At 39.8% G+C, this 17,338-nt stretch overlaps 1 protein-coding gene across 2 annotated transcripts in view; it reads left to right on the top strand.

Annotated features, from left to right (window-relative positions):
- ANXA3 (annexin A3) overlaps positions 1 to 17,338 on the top strand; it is a 122,015-nt gene that overhangs the window by 52,911 nt on the left and 51,766 nt on the right. The window contains exons 11-13 of one of the 2 annotated variants that reach the window (XM_049885929.1): positions 1,063 to 1,121; positions 3,752 to 3,874; positions 13,622 to 13,753. In XM_049885929.1, coding sequence (XP_049741886.1) covers positions 1,063 to 1,121; positions 3,752 to 3,874; positions 13,622 to 13,681 — 242 coding nt within the window. In that variant the 3' untranslated portion in view covers positions 13,682 to 13,753. Of the gene's footprint in view, positions 1 to 1,062; positions 1,122 to 3,751; positions 3,875 to 13,621; positions 13,754 to 17,338 lie in introns of those variants that run through there. The other variant, XM_049885931.1, reaches the window with a different exon arrangement.

Genomic DNA, 17,338 nt, shown 5'->3' with positions numbered 1-17,338 from the left:
GGGCATAATATTTTTGATCAAATTATTGAGGCTTGTTTAATATGAATTTCAGGAAAATTAGGTACTACCAATTTGAATGGACGGTTTCTTCTCAAACAACTTCACATGTAATACTGTTTTCATGGTTTGTCCCCAGATTCCATGTTTGGATTTCTAATACATTTCTCCTCTTTTCTTCAAATCACTTACATAAACCAAAAGCCTTTTAGCTTTCCTTAAGAGATCTATGAGAAAGTCACTTATTCTTGTCCTGATCTCCAAATGTCGTTACAAAATCCATTCACTTTTGGTCAGATTCCTCCCTTCAGATCAGGTTTAAGATGATAAAAGTAATTGTGGTGCAGTAAATAGATTTGTTGCCCATAGAATTTTCTACACCTGACTATTTTCACTTCATTGAAAGGATAATTCATTTATTCACATATTTGCCAATTTTCTTTTTCTTGTTCTATTTCTGCTTTACATGCTATTTCACAATAAAAGATGGAAGGATCATAGTATTTTTTGGATGACTGGATTTAGATTACAGACGCTGGTTCTAATATCATTACTCTAACCAGTCTATAAACTCTAATCCAGTTGCTTAAGAGAAAATCTTGCCACTAGAAACATTGCTTTTAAATTGAACTCCTGTGCCCCTTCTGACCTAATGAGTTATTTGGAGCAACATCTCTGCAGTCTTTAGACTCAAGTTATTCATCTGAAGCCAAAGGTGTTAGAAAAGGAGCTACACCCCAGGGAGTTATCAGTGCAAGCGTAGGTGTTCAGTGTGTCCGGGAGCTGCAGATGAGTCAGGCGCTGTGGGAGTTTTTTTGGCAGGTACTTTTATTTTCTCTATGGCTGAAGATGATTACTGTGCTGAAGTTCCGTGCAAATATGACGTTAGGAGCTTTGAAATTCAGGTTAAGCACTCATTCTTTCATTCTAAACAAAAGCCAGTAGTGGAAAGGGGATACAGCCCTGAGAATTTTTTTTAACAGATTACTGTAGATTAACCCAATTTCTATTATAACTCAATTTTTATTAAATGAAACTGAGCATTGCTTTGCTTTTTTATAACAGTTCATTGTGTGAGGAACACGCCTGCCTTTTTGGCTGACAGACTGCATCAAGCTTTGAAGGTTGGTCTGGAAATTTCATACCCATTCTTAGTTTCCCTCAATATTGATGTCATTTCATGTTTCTTTTCCACGTTGATGAGCTCTCTTTTGTAGCTAATTTGTCCACTAATTGTCTCTCCTAGGTTGACAGAGAGATGTATAGCTCAATATAAAGACAGGCACAGTGAAGTGTTGACTGTTTCTCCCACTTGATAGTAAGCATAGGCAATACAACTTGTATTACAACACCAAACCTCAAACTTGACCCATTAGACCCAGTGGCCTCTCAAGCTGAGTTTACTTAAAATAAACCGAGCTGAGCCAGTAACCTTTATATGATATTATAACCCTGTTTTCTTGTCTGTCTTTGCTGATCGATGGTGAGGAGTTTTTTTCTTGCTCTTTTATATCTTCAGACAGGGCCTATCACATAGAAGATGCTTACCTCAATTTTTTTAGTGTACATATCCTGTGGAGATCCCACAAGCACCTTCAAAGTTACGTCCAAAGTGAACACATCATTTCCTCCCCCCTCATCCCCACCCCTAAGTATCCTCTCTGCGGGGTAAATAACTTTACCCAAAGTGATTTGGTCTTTGCCTTTGTTTTCTGCAGGGCTTCAAATCGGTTAGGAACAGTTCAGTAGTTGCTGATGTAAACAAGAGCACCATACATGTTGCATAGCAACGAGATTTTTTGCACATGAAACTTTGACCCAAGTAGGAAATAAACATCGGTGCCCTGCTCAAAGGTGGCGGCCAACCATGCCACTTTGCATGTGTATTGTTCTCTACAGTCCTGCCAATAACCCAGTCTCCTGCACCAGGCATCTTAAACTTTTGGGATCCATTGGATTATTGGCAGGGCTGTGAAAAACGACACACATTCAAAGTGGCATGCTCAGCTGCCATCTTTGAGCAGGACACCATTGTTTGTTTCCTACTCAGGTCAAAATTCGATGGGCAACAGATTTGGCTGCTGTGCAACGCGTATGCTGCCCTCATTTATGCTGGCAGATTACTGGTCTGTTCTGAACCGGTTTTGTTTGAAGCCCTAGTTTCCTGCCTAAAACATACCTCCCCCACATGTACAGGTGGCTGGCTCCTTCTCATCTTTCGGGTCTCTGTTCAGATGTCCCCACCTGAGAAAGACCTTCTGTAACTACATTAGGTAAATTGGCTACCTTTAGTCACTCTCCATTCCATTGCCCTGTTTTATTTTCTTCATAGTTCTTATTACTGTTTAATCGAACAGTTAGTTTACTGTTTGTCTCCATCCACTAGAACATAAACTCTGTGAAGGCAGCGATATTATCACCACTATATGTTCACCACCATATCTACAATACATGAAACAATGCCTGGCAAATAGTAGATGCTCAGTGAGCATTTGTTGGGTGAATGAATAAATGAATAGTGTCAACGTCCACCTAACTGCCCAGCCAAAAATCTTAACATTTTTCCCTCTTACTCATTCTCCTGAAATGATACATCATTGCTGTTGTTAGGTGCCATAGAGTTGGTTCCGACTCACAGTGACCCCCATGCACAACAGAAGGAAACACTGCCTGGTCCTGTGCCATCCTCACAATCGTTGGTGTGCTTGAGCCTGTTGTTGTAGCCGCCGTGCAGTCCATCCTGTTGAGGGTCCTCCTGTTTTTTGCTCACCCTCTACTTTACCAAGCATGATGTCCTTCTCCAGGACATCCAGATGGATTGTGACTAAAAGCAGAGAATACCAGAATGATGTTTACCTGTGTTTTATTGACTGCAAAGGCATTCTACTGTGTGGCTACATCGTTAAGTCTTATCAGTTTACCTTCATCAGCATCTCTCAAGTCCATCCATCTTTCCCGTTCCTGTTGCCACTATTCAAGTTCAAGCCATTGTCATCTTTTTTTTTTTTTTTATTACTGCAGTCCCCTCTGTATGGGTCCTAAAGCCTCTAATCTTATTCCCTCATCTTCATTCCACTCCTGTCCCGCATCTGTTCCTCATACTGTAGTCAAAGTGATCTTTTGAAACCACAAATCTGATTTGATCTCTCATGTTTAAAAGATTACAGTGGTTCTCCACACTTGGGATAAAGTCGGAATTTCATTTCATGGTTTACAAGGTCGGGCCTTTCCAGGCACATCTTTTGCAATTCCTTCTCATTATTTATGTGTTTTGAATGTGGCATTCTCTTTTGCCTAAACCTTCACACATGCTAATTGGAATATTCTCACCTCTCTCTATGAAATCCACCCCTGTTTCCCCTGGCCAATTATTCAGGTTTCAGCTTAAATACCACTTTCTCTGGCAGGCCCTCCCTACTCCTCAGTCTGTTTTATGCTCCGCAGATACATATTCCCATAGCACCCAACATTTACCATAAGTCAGATTATATTCTAGTGGCCTGCATTCTTGCCCATATCCTTTACAAAATTGGAAGCTTGACAGAGGTCTCTCTTCTCTGTTTTTCAGCATGTAGCGTCATGATGGCATAGAATAGGTGCTTAGTATTTCTTGAATAAATAATGAAGTTTGATGCTAAACAATGCTAAATGAAGAAGAGTCAATGTAGTTGAATACTTTGTGCACCAACAGCTATTTCTTATAGATATAGATCTATGTGATTTTTGTGTTGTGAACATCTGTATTTCTTAACAGGGTGCTGGAACTGATGAATTTACTCTGAACAGAATAATGGTTTCCAGATCAGAAATTGACCTTTTGGACATTCGAGCAGAGTTCAAAAAGCATTATGGCTGTTCCCTATATTCAGCAATTAAAGTAAGTTTCCTCTTAAAAAGAGCTAAACACATTTTGCCCTTTCTTGCCTATTCTCTTTCCTTTCTATTCCTTAAAACATAGAGGCATATGACTTAGAGGTCTCTCTCCTTGTTAATATGTAAATGTGTTTTCTGAGTTTAAAATAATAACAGTAAAATACCCCTTAAAGATAGTGATAGTTTTTCAGCTCCAAAATTCCAAGCACATAATAGATACTCAATTTTTTTTTTGGTTAGGTTTATTGGCCATTCATCTTTCTTTTTTATGAATTGTATATGCAAGTTTTTTAGCTATTTTTTAAATTGCAGTGTTTGTGACAATGTAAAAAAAAACATGTATTTTTAGTCTCCTCTTTTTCATTTTTCCTTCTTAATACTTTTTAGTTTACGTTTTCTTAATTTCCTCTTTTTTACGTAAAAGATAAAATGGTTCTGCAGTTTGGAATTCTTTTTATTTCAGCACATAAGAAGCTTTCTTTCTCATTCTTCTATACAGCTGCATACCATCATGTTAACATTGTTTCCAGTTTCTTACTATTAGAAACAATGCTGCAATGTACATACACAATTTCATAGGCACAGGTGTATCTGAGGAAAAAATTCTCAACAGTAGGTTTGCTGAGATAGATGTAAATACATTTGTAATTTTGATAAATACTACCAGTATTTTGTACTTCCATGAGGACTATATGAGTGCCTGTTTCTCCATAGCCTTGGTATACAGGGTGTTTTCAAACTTCGGTTTGATATATTTTACACACATAAAAATATACACAGTCAGTCATAAAAAAGGACATCATAAGTGCGGTTTGTCATAACTCTAATACGTTGTAAGCCAGGGGCTACCTATATTTTTCTCATGCAAAAATTTTACATCTTATTTCGTTGAATTTGTCAGTCTTTTTTTTTTTTTTTAATTTTTATTGTGCTTTTTTTTTAAGTGAAAGTTTACAAATCAAGTCAGTCTCTTATACAAAAACTTATATACACCTTGCTATATATTCCTAGTTGCTCTCCCCCTAGTGACACAGCACACTTCTCTCCACCCTGTATTTCTACGTCCATTCAGCCAGCTTCTGACCCCCTCGGCCTCCTCATCTCCCCTCCAGACAGGAGCTGCACACACAGTCTCATGTGTCTACTTGATCCAAGATGCTCACCCCTCACCAGTATCATTTTCTGTCTTATAGTCCAGTCCAATCCCTGTCTGAAGAGTTGGCTTTGGGAATGGTTCCTGTCTTGGGCTAACAGAACGTCTGGGGACCATGACCTCCAGGGTCCTTCTAGTCTCAGCCAGACCATTAAGTCTGGTCTTTTTACTAGAATTTGAGGTCTGCATCCCACTGCTCTCCTCCTCCTCCAGGGATTCTCTGTTGTGTTCACTGTCATGGTAGTCACCGGTTGTAGCTGGGCACCATGTAGTTCTTCTGGTCTCAGGCTGATGTAGTCTCTCATTTATGTGGCCCTTTCTGTCTCTTGGGCTCATAATTACCTTGTGTCTTTGGTGTTCTTCATCCTCCTTTGCTCCAGGTGGGTTGAGACCAATTGATGCATCTTAGATGGCCTCTTGCTAGCGTTTAAGACCCCAGATGCCACTCCCCAAAATGGGATGCAGAATGTTTTCTTAATAGGTTTTATTATGCCAGTTGACCTACATGTCCCCTGAAACCATGGTCCCCAAACCCCTGCCCCTGCTACTCTGGCCTTTGAAGTGTTTGGTTTATTCAGGAAACTTCTTTGCTTTTGGTTTAGGCCAGTTGTGCTGCCCTCTTCTCTATTGTGTTGTCTTTCCTTTCACCTAAATTAGTTCTTGTCTACTATCTAATTAGTGAATCCTCCCCTTCCTCCCTCCCCTCTTTCGTAACCATCAAAGACTGTTTTCTTCTCTGTTTAAACTATTTCTTGAGTTCTTATAGTATTGGTCTCATACAATATTGGTTCTTTTGGATCTAATTTCACTCAGCATAATGCCTTCCAGATTCCTCCATTTTATTAAATGTTTCACAGATTCATCATTGTTCTTTATCGATGTGTAGTATTCCATCGTGTGACTATACCATAATTTATCCATTCATCTGCTGGTGGGCACCTTGGTGGCTTCCATCTTTTTGCTATTGCAAACAGTGCTGCAATAAACATGGGTGTGCGTATATCTGCTCCTGTGAAGGCTCTTATTTCTCTAGGATATATTTCAAGGAGTGGAATTGCGGGATCATATGGTAGCTCTATTTCCAGTTTTTTAAGGAAACGCCAAATCGATTTCCAAAGTGGTTATACCATTTTACATTCCAACCAGCAGTGTAACAGTGTTCCAGTCTTTCCACAACCTCTTCAGCATTTATTATTTTGTGTTTTTTTGATTAATGCCAGCCTTGTTGGAGTGAGATGGAATCTCATTGTAGTTTTGATTTGCATTTCTGTAATGGCTAATGATCGTGAGCATTTCCTCATGTATCTGTTAGCTACCTGAATGTAGTCTTTTATGGTTTTTGGATATTCAAAAAATTGGTTCATTATATTTCTATCATTCTGAATGAGACTTTTCCTAAAATGTGTTACATTTGTCCATTTCCGTTTTAAAGCATGAAACCAAGTTTCATTGTTGTCAGTTCTCAGTTCGTATGGTTATGTACATAGAAACCTCTAAATAAACGACAAATTATTAGAGTTTTTAAGGAAGTAAGACTGGCAGGTATTGTGTAAGTGGCTTCTATATATTGCAGCTCATGGTTGCAACAGTCATCGCCCCAACAGGAACAGGACAACTAGTAAAGGATAAACGGCTGGCCTCCAGACCTTCCCAATTGTCTTCCGTTCGAGTTTTTTTTCAACCTCAGCTTCCCAGATCACATACGAAAAGTCTCCATTAAATGAATCATAGAAGGTGTTAGTCCAAACTGGTTCTCTGGAACAAAGCGGGAGCTGAGTTGTTGTGTGAAGCCATCCAGCCCAGCTGCCAGGGCCACACTGATTAGTTAAAAAGATGAAGTCTGGGTCTAGTTCTATAGACCTCCCACGTGCAGCACTGTGAATATCTTTCCATACCTCAGCCACCCCACCCACCCTATGAAATGTCTCAAGAAAATCAGCATCGGAGACAGCCCCAGATGTGGAGCTAGGTGGATCTGAGTCATTGCAGAATTGCTGAGGCCACTGAGGCCAGAGCTAGGAAGGGGGATGCAACCTGGGATGTGTGACTTGAAAGGTGATATGGAGGAAAGGGGAGCAGCAGCCAGCTGGTAAACAGGATGCATTCACTCTGGGAGCTGAGGGTCCAAAGCCAGGCATGGAGTCTTTGCTACCCAGATGCCCCAGTCCTGGCTGTTGGAATTGTTGATACACCATGAGGATCCTGGCAGCAACCTTCTCAAGCCACTAAGAGGCTGGAGTGTGGCCTGATGCAAGGGTGCTACGTGATCCAGTAGCCACTGGGGAGTCTTGGCTTGGTGTTCCAGCCTTTCTGGGAGCAGCTGGAGGGTTCACTCTGGTCCTACCCACAGAGGCCTCCCTCGACCAGGACCAAAAGTGGGCCTAGGCCTTTCTACAGCATCTTGAGACTGTTCCTGCCTGGGGCTCCACAAAATAGTTTTTGAATGAATGAAGGAACAAATGAATGAACTAAGGAACATCAGCCAACTAGATTTGTACACAAAGAAAATTTTAACCAAAGCATTTGTTCTTGCACGAAACTTTTTGCAGAAAGAGATGTACATGTAAGACAGTGAACTGAAATAGGTAGCTTACTCAAAAAAGGCAACCTTCACATTTTGCCTGGGGCATAGCACTGATTTGGTCAGTTGCTCACACTCAACTCTATTTGAATCGATCTTGGCACATTACAATAGCTTCAATCATCAGAGGAAGATTTGATAACGTTAACCACATTGTGCTTACTAAGGCAGAAAGTAGACTCATACATTTTATAAAGATTGTCAGTAACAAGGTTGAAACACAAAAAGGGCTTTTGGTTCATCCTCAGCAAACCAGAAAATTAAATTATCTAGAATCTCTGTCCCCCAGTGGTCTGGGTAATTGAGGCTTATTGTATTAGAAAACATTTAAACTATGCGTGTTTTGATAGAAAAGAAGAATCCATCGCTGAAGAGTTTCATTTGTAATTTGAAACAATATTAAGGGTTCCTCATTTCTACCACCTAACCTGCGTTATTAAGTAATATAATTATGTTTTTGATACTGACGAACAAGGTCTTTTCAGACGGTTAAATGTCATTCAGGGGATAGAGATTCATTTTGTGTGTGATCCCGGCCTTTGGCTGTCTTCCTCTTCCTTCTGTCTTTTGTTGAGGGATTTCAGTGCTCATTAACAGCTTTCGCAAGTGATGATTAGTGGGGAGGAGGAGGAGAGGAAGAAAGTGAAAAACAAATATGTCTAATTACTTAATATGATAGTAATGGAAAGTTTGGATATAACTACATTTTTTGTTGAGGTTCGCCAGTGGCCATTGGTTCTCATAGCACCCTCACATGAAGCCACACTTCAGTTTCATAGAGGTTTGAAGAAGTTGCTGATTTCTCTGATCAACAAATTAAGTACCTATTTAAGAAATAACCAGCATAATTCCAGGCTCTTTAAAGGAAAACTACTCTCAGTGAACTCAATCTAGGTGGACGCTTGAAGTGGGCATAAATAAAACAATTACAGAATAATAATATGAGACAATAGGATGTGGGGTAGAGAGCATACTAATATAGCAATTGAGAGGAAAAGGAGTCTGCCTTTCAACAGCATGTGTTAAGTGCCTCCTGTAGGGCAGGTGCTATGCTGGTCAATAGGGTCAAAGGAGAATGTTGTAGAAACACATGCATCTAGCACTAGGTGTATGGTGAAGGAAGTAATAAGGCATTTGCTTGATGGAGGGTCTGCCTTGAGGAATATTGACCGAGAAGATTCAAGTAGGAAGGTGAAGCCAACTGAAAGAACTTTGAGAACATGGAATTTGTCCTTCATTCATCCAATCAAAAATTTTTTTGAACACATGTTATACACTAGGTTCAGGGATACAATTACAGTCATGGGTTGTATAACATCCCTTCAGGCAATGTCTGACCACATTTATATATGTGGTTTCTTAAGGTTATAATAGACTTATGTACAACCCATAGTTACAAACCAGCCCCCATAAAGCCTATTAAAAATCTGAGATATATACAATGGTTTGTAATAACAAATGGACACTACTTTGTGACTCGCCTCAAAACATTATTATTATTACTGTGTTATTATGTTAAAGATGTTTTAGTGTATCTGGAAGAGTTTAATGTTTTTTGTGCATAGAAAGGCACACCATATACTATATACTGAGACAAACATTTAACTGACTGACATTAGATATAAACCGTACCTAACTGTTCTGACTTATGTACCACTTCGACTTAAAAACAGACTTAGGAATGGAACTGGTTCCTAACCCTGGGACTACCTGTATATAATATGGTGTCTGCACAGTTTACAAATCACGTAATGTCCTTTCACAGAACATATTGTGGATGTGAGGCAAGGCATAACTGTATAAACAAAAAAAAGATATATCGTTATGGAATTACAAGTAAATGTGACAACTATGTTAAATGTAAAGGAAAGCTACATTGTGCTATAAAGTCACATAATAGGAGGATTATAGGTAAGGCTTCTATGAGGATGTTATTGTTAAATCTGGAAAATGAGTCAAAATTAACAAGATACAGATTGTGGGAATAGGGGGCCAGTAGAGCATTCCAACAAAAGGAATTGCAAATAGAAACATTCTGCGGGAGGAAATATAATGAACAGTGAGACTGGAGGTACCACATCTTGCAGGACCCTCTTGGCTACATTTAAGGATTTTGTCTTTAGCCTAAGAGCAATGAGTAGCCATTAAAGAACTTCAAGCAGCATAGTGTCATGATTGTGGTTCTGGAGAATGAATTGAACGTAAGGTGGAAGAGATGGAGGGTGATGGGTTAGGAATCTGTCTGTCTGTCTATCTATCATCTATCTATCTATCTATCTTATCTATCTATCTATCTATCCATCCATATTAGAGTATTAGCACTGGGTTGGTGGTCATGCAAAGGGAGGAAAGAGGAAGAGCTCAAAAGACTTAAAACTGAAGGGACTTAGTGTGTTATCTTCAGCATTAGACATAAAGAAGAGAAGGTGTCGAGGATGATTACCAGATTTCTAACTTAGGAAACAAGAATGGTGCCATTCCCTGCAAGATAAGGTTTTTAGTATTTTTCTTTTTGAAGAGTGGTTGAGAGAGTTCATGCATTTGGTTTTGCTTGTGTTCAGTTTGAGATGCCTTTGAAACATCCAAGTGGAGATCTCATGTAGGCAGTTAGACATATGAAATATATTTTGAGAGTCACTTGTCTGATTGAGTCCTTGGACATGGAGAAAATATAGAATGAGAATAGAAAAAAAGCTTAGAATTGAGATTTAAGTATCACTAATGTTAGTGACTGGATGGAAGAGGAGTGGCCTGCAAAGCAGAGGCAGAGATGCCAGAGAGGAAGAGCCAGGGCTACTTGTAGGACTGAAGCCAAGGAAAGAGAAAGTGTCAAGGAGGGCCATATCAACAGTATGTTGCATCCTACTGACAGAAAACTAAGATAAGGGCTAGAAAATGTTAATTTGATAGAATAGTAGCAATTGGACTTGATGTATGAAACAATAAGAATGAACACCCAGGAGAGTATGGACTGAAGAACTGAGAGTTAAGGAAACTACTGACAAGAGATGAAAGCCTAGATCAGGTTTGTTGCGGTCAGAATGGAGAAGGGAAGAATCTGAAAACACTGTAAAGAAATAACTGTTGGATCTCAAAAAGATGTGATCTATCCTTTTTGAGACCCCATAGCACTTAGTACTATTCTTTAAAAAGGAGTATTACTTTTTTTCCTGATTTCCAACTATTTGTTTTTTGTTACATTGCCTACCAGATTGGAAGTTTTTCAGAGGTTGGACACTCTATCGCTTAGCATGTCACTATGAGTCAGAATCGACTTGATGGCACTGGGTTTGGTTTTTTTTTTTGGTATAAGTGTTTAGGAAATATTTTTGTAATGTAATTGACAGTTAATGGTAAAGGGAATGAATAAAGGGGAGTGAATCGAAGTCAAAAAAGGAAAAGAAAAGAAAAGAAATAATTGGCAGGACTGATTGAATGTGGAGGATGAAAGATGGGCTGAAAGATGTGTATCCACAGATGGGGCCAAAGCCGAGAAGACGAGAGAACCATGGTACTACTGTTAAAAACAGGCCGAAATGAAGATTTAGTTTCTTAAGAAAAATTAATATATTCTCGTTGTCATTGTTAGCTGCTGTTGAGTAGGCCCCCAACTTATGGTGAACAATGGAAAGAAACATTGCATGGTCCTGTGACATTCCATGATTGGTTTTGAATCAGACCATTGCGATACACAGGGTTTTCATTGGCTGATTTTTCAGAAGTAGATCACCAGGCCTTTTTTCCTAGTTTCCCTTAGTCTGGATGCTCTGTTGAAACCTGTTTGGCATCACACCAACATGCAAGCCTCCACTGACAGGGGGGTGGTGGCTATGCATGAGGTACATTGACCAGGATTGTACCCAGATCTCCTGCATGGAAGGTGAAAATTCTACCACTGAACCACCACTGCCCCCAATAACCTTATTAGGAAGTTATAAGTTATTTTCAAAGGTTTTAAAAATACATCAACTTTTTTGTGATAACAGATTTCTAAAATGCCTTGTAAATAGAAGAGCTATATTAGTAGGAGGCAGAAACGGATAGAGGTAGGAGAAAAGGACAAACATTTGTTTACTGCCTACAGTGGATCAGAATTTTATATATAGCTTTGCATTAGGCTGCTTGGATTTATTTCCTCTACTAACAGGTAGAAAACCAAAAAACCAAACCCACTGCCGTCAAGTCGATTCTGACTCATAGCAACCCTATAGGATAGGGTAGAGCTGCCCCATCGGGTTTGCAAGGAGCAGCTGGTGGATTCAAACTTTTGGTTAGCAGCAGAGGATAGAACCCCTGATAATTGCTTACCACTCTGATCAGAAGTGGCTAGAGGGAGCTCTTCTAACACAAAGCTAGAGCACTGCTGACTTGCTAGCAGCTGGAATGTTACATACGACAGAGCAAGATTTAGGAAAACCAACAGAGAAAGAGCTAAAGTCTACATAAGACAGAATATGTATCAATGCTGGTTGCCCTTATTACGAAAGCAGTGCTCAGTCTCTTCACTAAATCACCCTTCTTCATTTCTTCCTTCCTATTACCACTTACTCTAAGGTTTACCCCAGTGACAGCTTTCCCCAATGAAACTTAAGTGATCAGTGCTCACCAGTTGTGTTGCCTCAAATAAAATAATAATGTGAGGATTTTAGGCAGCCCAGGTTAAAAGCCAAGTTTTAGCTCCAGTGAAGTCTTTTGCATACCAAACATAGTATCTTTGTACTTTAAGCCTCAGCTTCATATGGTATCTTTTCTAAACTAAGATCTTTTTTGGCTAGCCTAGGAAAAAGGAACTGAGAAACATATTCTTTGGGGATAATACAGCAAGATGTGGTTCATTTAAATTTCTAAAGCCAAGTAGCCTAGGGCGGTTTTAAGGGACCAGGTTCTTGGGGTTTGAATCCTGCCTCTGCCACTTACTGTCTTTATGATCTTGGAGCACGTTTCCTAACCTCTGTTTTTCTCATTTTATTTATCTGGTAAGTGGGGATACTTGTGGTACCTGTTGCATAGTTATTATAAGGATTAAAGTAGTTAATACACATTTCAAACTCGTTGCCATCGAGTTAATTCTGACTCATGGCCACCCTACACGTTCCACAGTGAAACTGTTCCACAGAGTTTGTAATGGCTGTAATCTTACGGAAGTGGATTACCAGGCCTTTCTTCCTCAGAGCCACTGGAGGGATTCCAACTGCCAACCTTTCCATTAGGAGCCAAGAACAAACCATTTGCACCACCTTAGAATAGCAACTGTTTGATAAATATTAACTATTATTAAAACTATCATTTTTAAAAGTTTTGTTAAAAATTAATATTATGTAATTGATGTACTCGTAGTTTTTTAAACCCAAATTGAAATTTAATTACAATATGACAGGAAGACTTTAAATATGATACTTTGTAAAGAAGACGATGGGCTGGAACATAATTATCCTCAGTGAATGAGCGTAACGAATGACCCATCACCCATCTGTCAGTCCGCAGTACTGTGGTGGCTTGCATGCTGCTGTGGTGCTGAAGGCTATGCCATCGTTACTTCAAATACCAGTAGGGTCAACCTTGGTGGACAGGTTTCAGCAGAGCGTCTGACTAAGACAGACTAGGACGAAAGGCTTGGTGATCTGCTTCTGAAAATTGTCCAATGAAAACCTTATGGATCATGACAGAATAAGGTCCGATACAGTGCTGGAAGATGAGCCCCCAAGGTTGGAAGGCACTCAAAACACACAGTCACCGCAACAGTGGACTCAAGCATACCAATGATTGTGAAGATGGCACAGAACTAGGCAACGTTTCATTCTGTTGTACTAAGGGTTGCCATGAGCCCAAGCTGATTTGACGGCCACTAACAACAATGTGAATGAATGATGGAATAACAGGTGCATTTTACTAAATGGTGCAGGTCCTGAGTTTCACACAGAAGTGAAGTCTCTTGTGCTGTGGAAGCTGATTCATTTATGGCCCGTCATTATTAATGCTATATCTGTTCTTCTCTCCATCGGTCCTGTTCTTTATAGTCAGATACTTCTGGAAACTACGAAATCACGCTCCTAAAGATCTGTGGAGGAGATGACTGAATCAAGAAGATAATCTCCGAAGGTCACCTTCCCCCCGCAATGAGCTTGTCCAGTAGCTATGCTTACTTCTTTCTCAGAGCACTGGAAAGTATAAATCAGTGTAAGCAGCAATCTGTTTTCCTAGCAGCAGTTTTCATTGTTCTATAACAACAATAAAAAGTGAATATTTTAGAGCACCTCATTCATAATGTAGTAGTTTCTAAATGAAATTTTAAAACAGTATTAAAGTTCTGCTAGTACTATCCAAATTCTGTTTGTGCCTAAGAAATGAAAATATTTGTATGGTTCTAAAACTTTAAATATAATAAAATTCAATAAAGTTGTTGCCTGCTAAAGGTAGCTTGTCCGTTTGTCTCTTTAGCATCTACCAACATTGTTTGGTGCCTGGTGCCAACAACTGATGATATTTTAGAAGAGGTTTCTGTTATAAAATCTGTTGTTCCTAAATGATCCATTACTTTACCAATCACACTCACCTTTAAGAAAGGAGTAAGCATGAAGATGTATGTGACTCTGGCCTGCCTTTTCTAGTTGTGACTGAGCTATCCGAGTGGTAAGGCATGGTAAGCTATTTCAGCCTCACCAAACATCTGCTAAACTATCAGTCTAACCACTTCCTTTTATGGCAAGCGTGAATTGTGGTTGTTTCATGGTAAATAATATTTTCTCAAAATGAGTGTTTAGAATCAAGTCTCTAAGGTTTCCTTTCCACCTAATATAAGTTTGCAAAACTATGCATTTAAAAAAGCCCTTCATGGGAAGCCAGCACAGCCTTGGCCATGGTAGCTCCACAGACACATCCAAACTCCCTGAGGGACCGAATTGCTGGGCTGAGGGCCATGGGGACCATGGTCTCAGCGGAACATCTAGCTCAACTGGCATAACAGAGTTTATAAAGAAAATGTTCTACATTCTACTTTGGTGAGTAGTGTCTGGGGTCTCAAAAGCCAGTGAGCAGCCATCTATGCTACACCACTGATCTCACCCCCTTTGGGAGCAAGGAAGAATGAAGAAAACTAAAGATACAAGGGAAAGATTAGTCCAAAGGACTAACGGACCACAGCTACCATGTCCTCCACCAGACTGAGTCCAGTAAACCAAATGGTGCCTGGCTACCACCACTGACTGCTCTGACAGGGGTCACAATAGAAGGTCCCAGACAGAACTGGAGAAAAATATAGAACAAAATTCTAACTCAAAAAGAAAGACCAGACTTGCTGGCCTGACACAGACTGGAAAAACTCTGAGAGTATGGTCCCCAGACACCCGTTCAGCTCAGTAATGAGGCTACTCCTGAGGCTCACCCTTCAGCCAAAGATTCAACAGGCCCACAGGACAAAACAAGACTAAAGGGGTGCACCAGCCCTGGGGCAGAGACTGGAAGGCAGGAGGGAACAGGAAAGCTGGTAATAGGGAACCCAGGGTTGAGAAGGGAGAGTGTTGACATGTCATAGGGTTGTTAGCCAATGTCATACAACAATGTGTATACTAACTGTTTGATGAGAAACTAGTTTGTTCTGTAAACCTTCATCTGAAGTTCAAAAAAAAAGCCCTTCATGTTATCTTTGAAAGGAACGTGATGTGAAATATCTTGACTGAAAAATATGTGGGGAAAAGGTTCTGATTGAGTTTGTTAGTCTGGTCTAGAATAGAAATGATCACACTGCAATAGTAATGAGTAAGTCCAAAACTTTTCAATATAATCCTTATGAGCCCTTTCACAAAGAAAAAAGTTATTTCTTGACCTGCATTTCTAAAATGTATGAGGGGATAGAGCACAGAGGTTCAGAGTTCAGTCCACCTGGTTGTGACTCCCTGCTGTACCATTTACTAGCTGTGTGAACCTGACAACTACTAAACCTTACTAAGCATAAGTTTTCTCATCTGTAAAATGGAGATAATTATGGTGCAGTGGTTAAGAGCTACGACTGCTAACCAAAAGGTAGGCAGTTCGAATCCACCAGCTGCTCTTTAGAAACCCTATAGAACGGTTCTACTCTGTCCTATAAACTCACTATGAGTCAGTATCGACTTGATGGCAATGTTTGTTTGTTTATCATTATCATTAACACAGACGCCACTCATCTGTCAGTTTGTTGCACTGTGGTGGCTTGTGTGTTGCTGTGATGCTGGAAGCTATGTCATTGGTATTTCAAATACCAGCAGGGTCACCCATGGTGGACAGATTTCAGCGAAGCTTGCAGACTAAGACAGACTAGGGAGAACGACCTAGAGTCTACTTCTGAAAAATACGGGCAGTGAAAACCTTATGAATAGCAGCAGAACCTTATCTGATACAGTGCTGTAAAATTTTGGAAGGCACTCAAAATACAATTAGGGAAGAGTTGTCTCCTCAAACCACTTGGTGATGTTAGGAGCTGTCAAGTCAGTTCCAACTCACAGAGACCCTATGTACAACAGAACGAAGCACTTCCCAGTCCAGCGACATCCTTACAATTGTTCTTATGCTTGAGCCCATTGTTGCAGCCACTGTGTCAGTCCATCTCATTAAGGGTCTTCCTCTTTTTTGCTGACCCTCTATTTTAACAAGTATGATGTCCTTCTCAATGGACTTATCCCTCTTGACAACATGTCCAAAGCATGTGAGATGTAGCCTCACCATCCTTGCTTCTAAGGAACATTCTGGCTGTACTTCTTCCAAGATGGATTTGTTCGTTCTGTTGGCAGTCCATGGTATATTCAATATTTTTCGACAACACCGTAATTCAAAGGCATGAATTCGTCGATCTTCCTTATTCATTGTCCAGCTTTTGCATGCGTATGAGGTGACTGAAAATACCACGGCTTGGGCCAGATGCACCTTAGTCTTCAAGGTAGCATCTTTGGTTTTTTAACAATTTGAAGAGGTCTTTTGCAGCAGATTGGCCCAATGCAATGTGTTGTTTGGTATCTTGACTGCTGCTTCCATGGGTGTTGATTGTGGATCCAAGTAAAATGAAATCTTTGACAGCTTCAGTCTTTTCTTCATTTATCATGATATTGCTTATTGGTCCAGTTGTGAGAGTTTTTGTTTTCTTTATGTGGAGATATAATCCATACCGAAGGACTTAATGCAGTGAAGGGAGTAAAGCTTTTGGGACCTTCATTTGCTGTTGTAGAATGACTCAGAATGAGAAGAAACAGCTGCAAACATCCATTAATAACAGGAATTTGGAATATGCAAAGTATAAATCTAGGAAAATTAGAAGTCATCAAAAATGAAATGGAAGGCATAAACATCCATATTCTAGGCATTAGTGAACTGAAATGGACTGGTGTTGGCCATTGTGAATCAGACAGCCATATGGTCCACTATGCCAAGAATGACAAAAAAGAACATTTCGAGATGAATTGTGAAGTACAATGCTGTCAGTGATAGGGTAATATCCATATGCATACAAGGAAGACCAGTTAATAAAACTATTGTTCAAATTTACGCACCAACCACTAATGCCAAAGATGAAGAAATCAAAGATTTTTACCAACTTCTGCAATCTGAAATTGAGCAAACATGCAATCCAGATGCATTGATAATTACTGGTAATCGGAATGAGAAAGTTGGAAACAAAGAAGAAGGGTCAGTAGTTGGAAAATATGGCCTTGGTCATAGAAACAACACTGGAGATCTCATGATAGAATTTTGCAAGACCAATGACG

Source organism: Elephas maximus, chromosome 5, assembly GCF_024166365.1.
Source record: "Elephas maximus indicus isolate mEleMax1 chromosome 5, mEleMax1 primary haplotype, whole genome shotgun sequence".
NCBI lineage: Eukaryota > Metazoa > Chordata > Mammalia > Proboscidea > Elephantidae > Elephas > Elephas maximus.
Note: the sequence above shows the minus strand (reverse complement) of the source record. Positions and strands in the feature narration are given on the sequence as shown.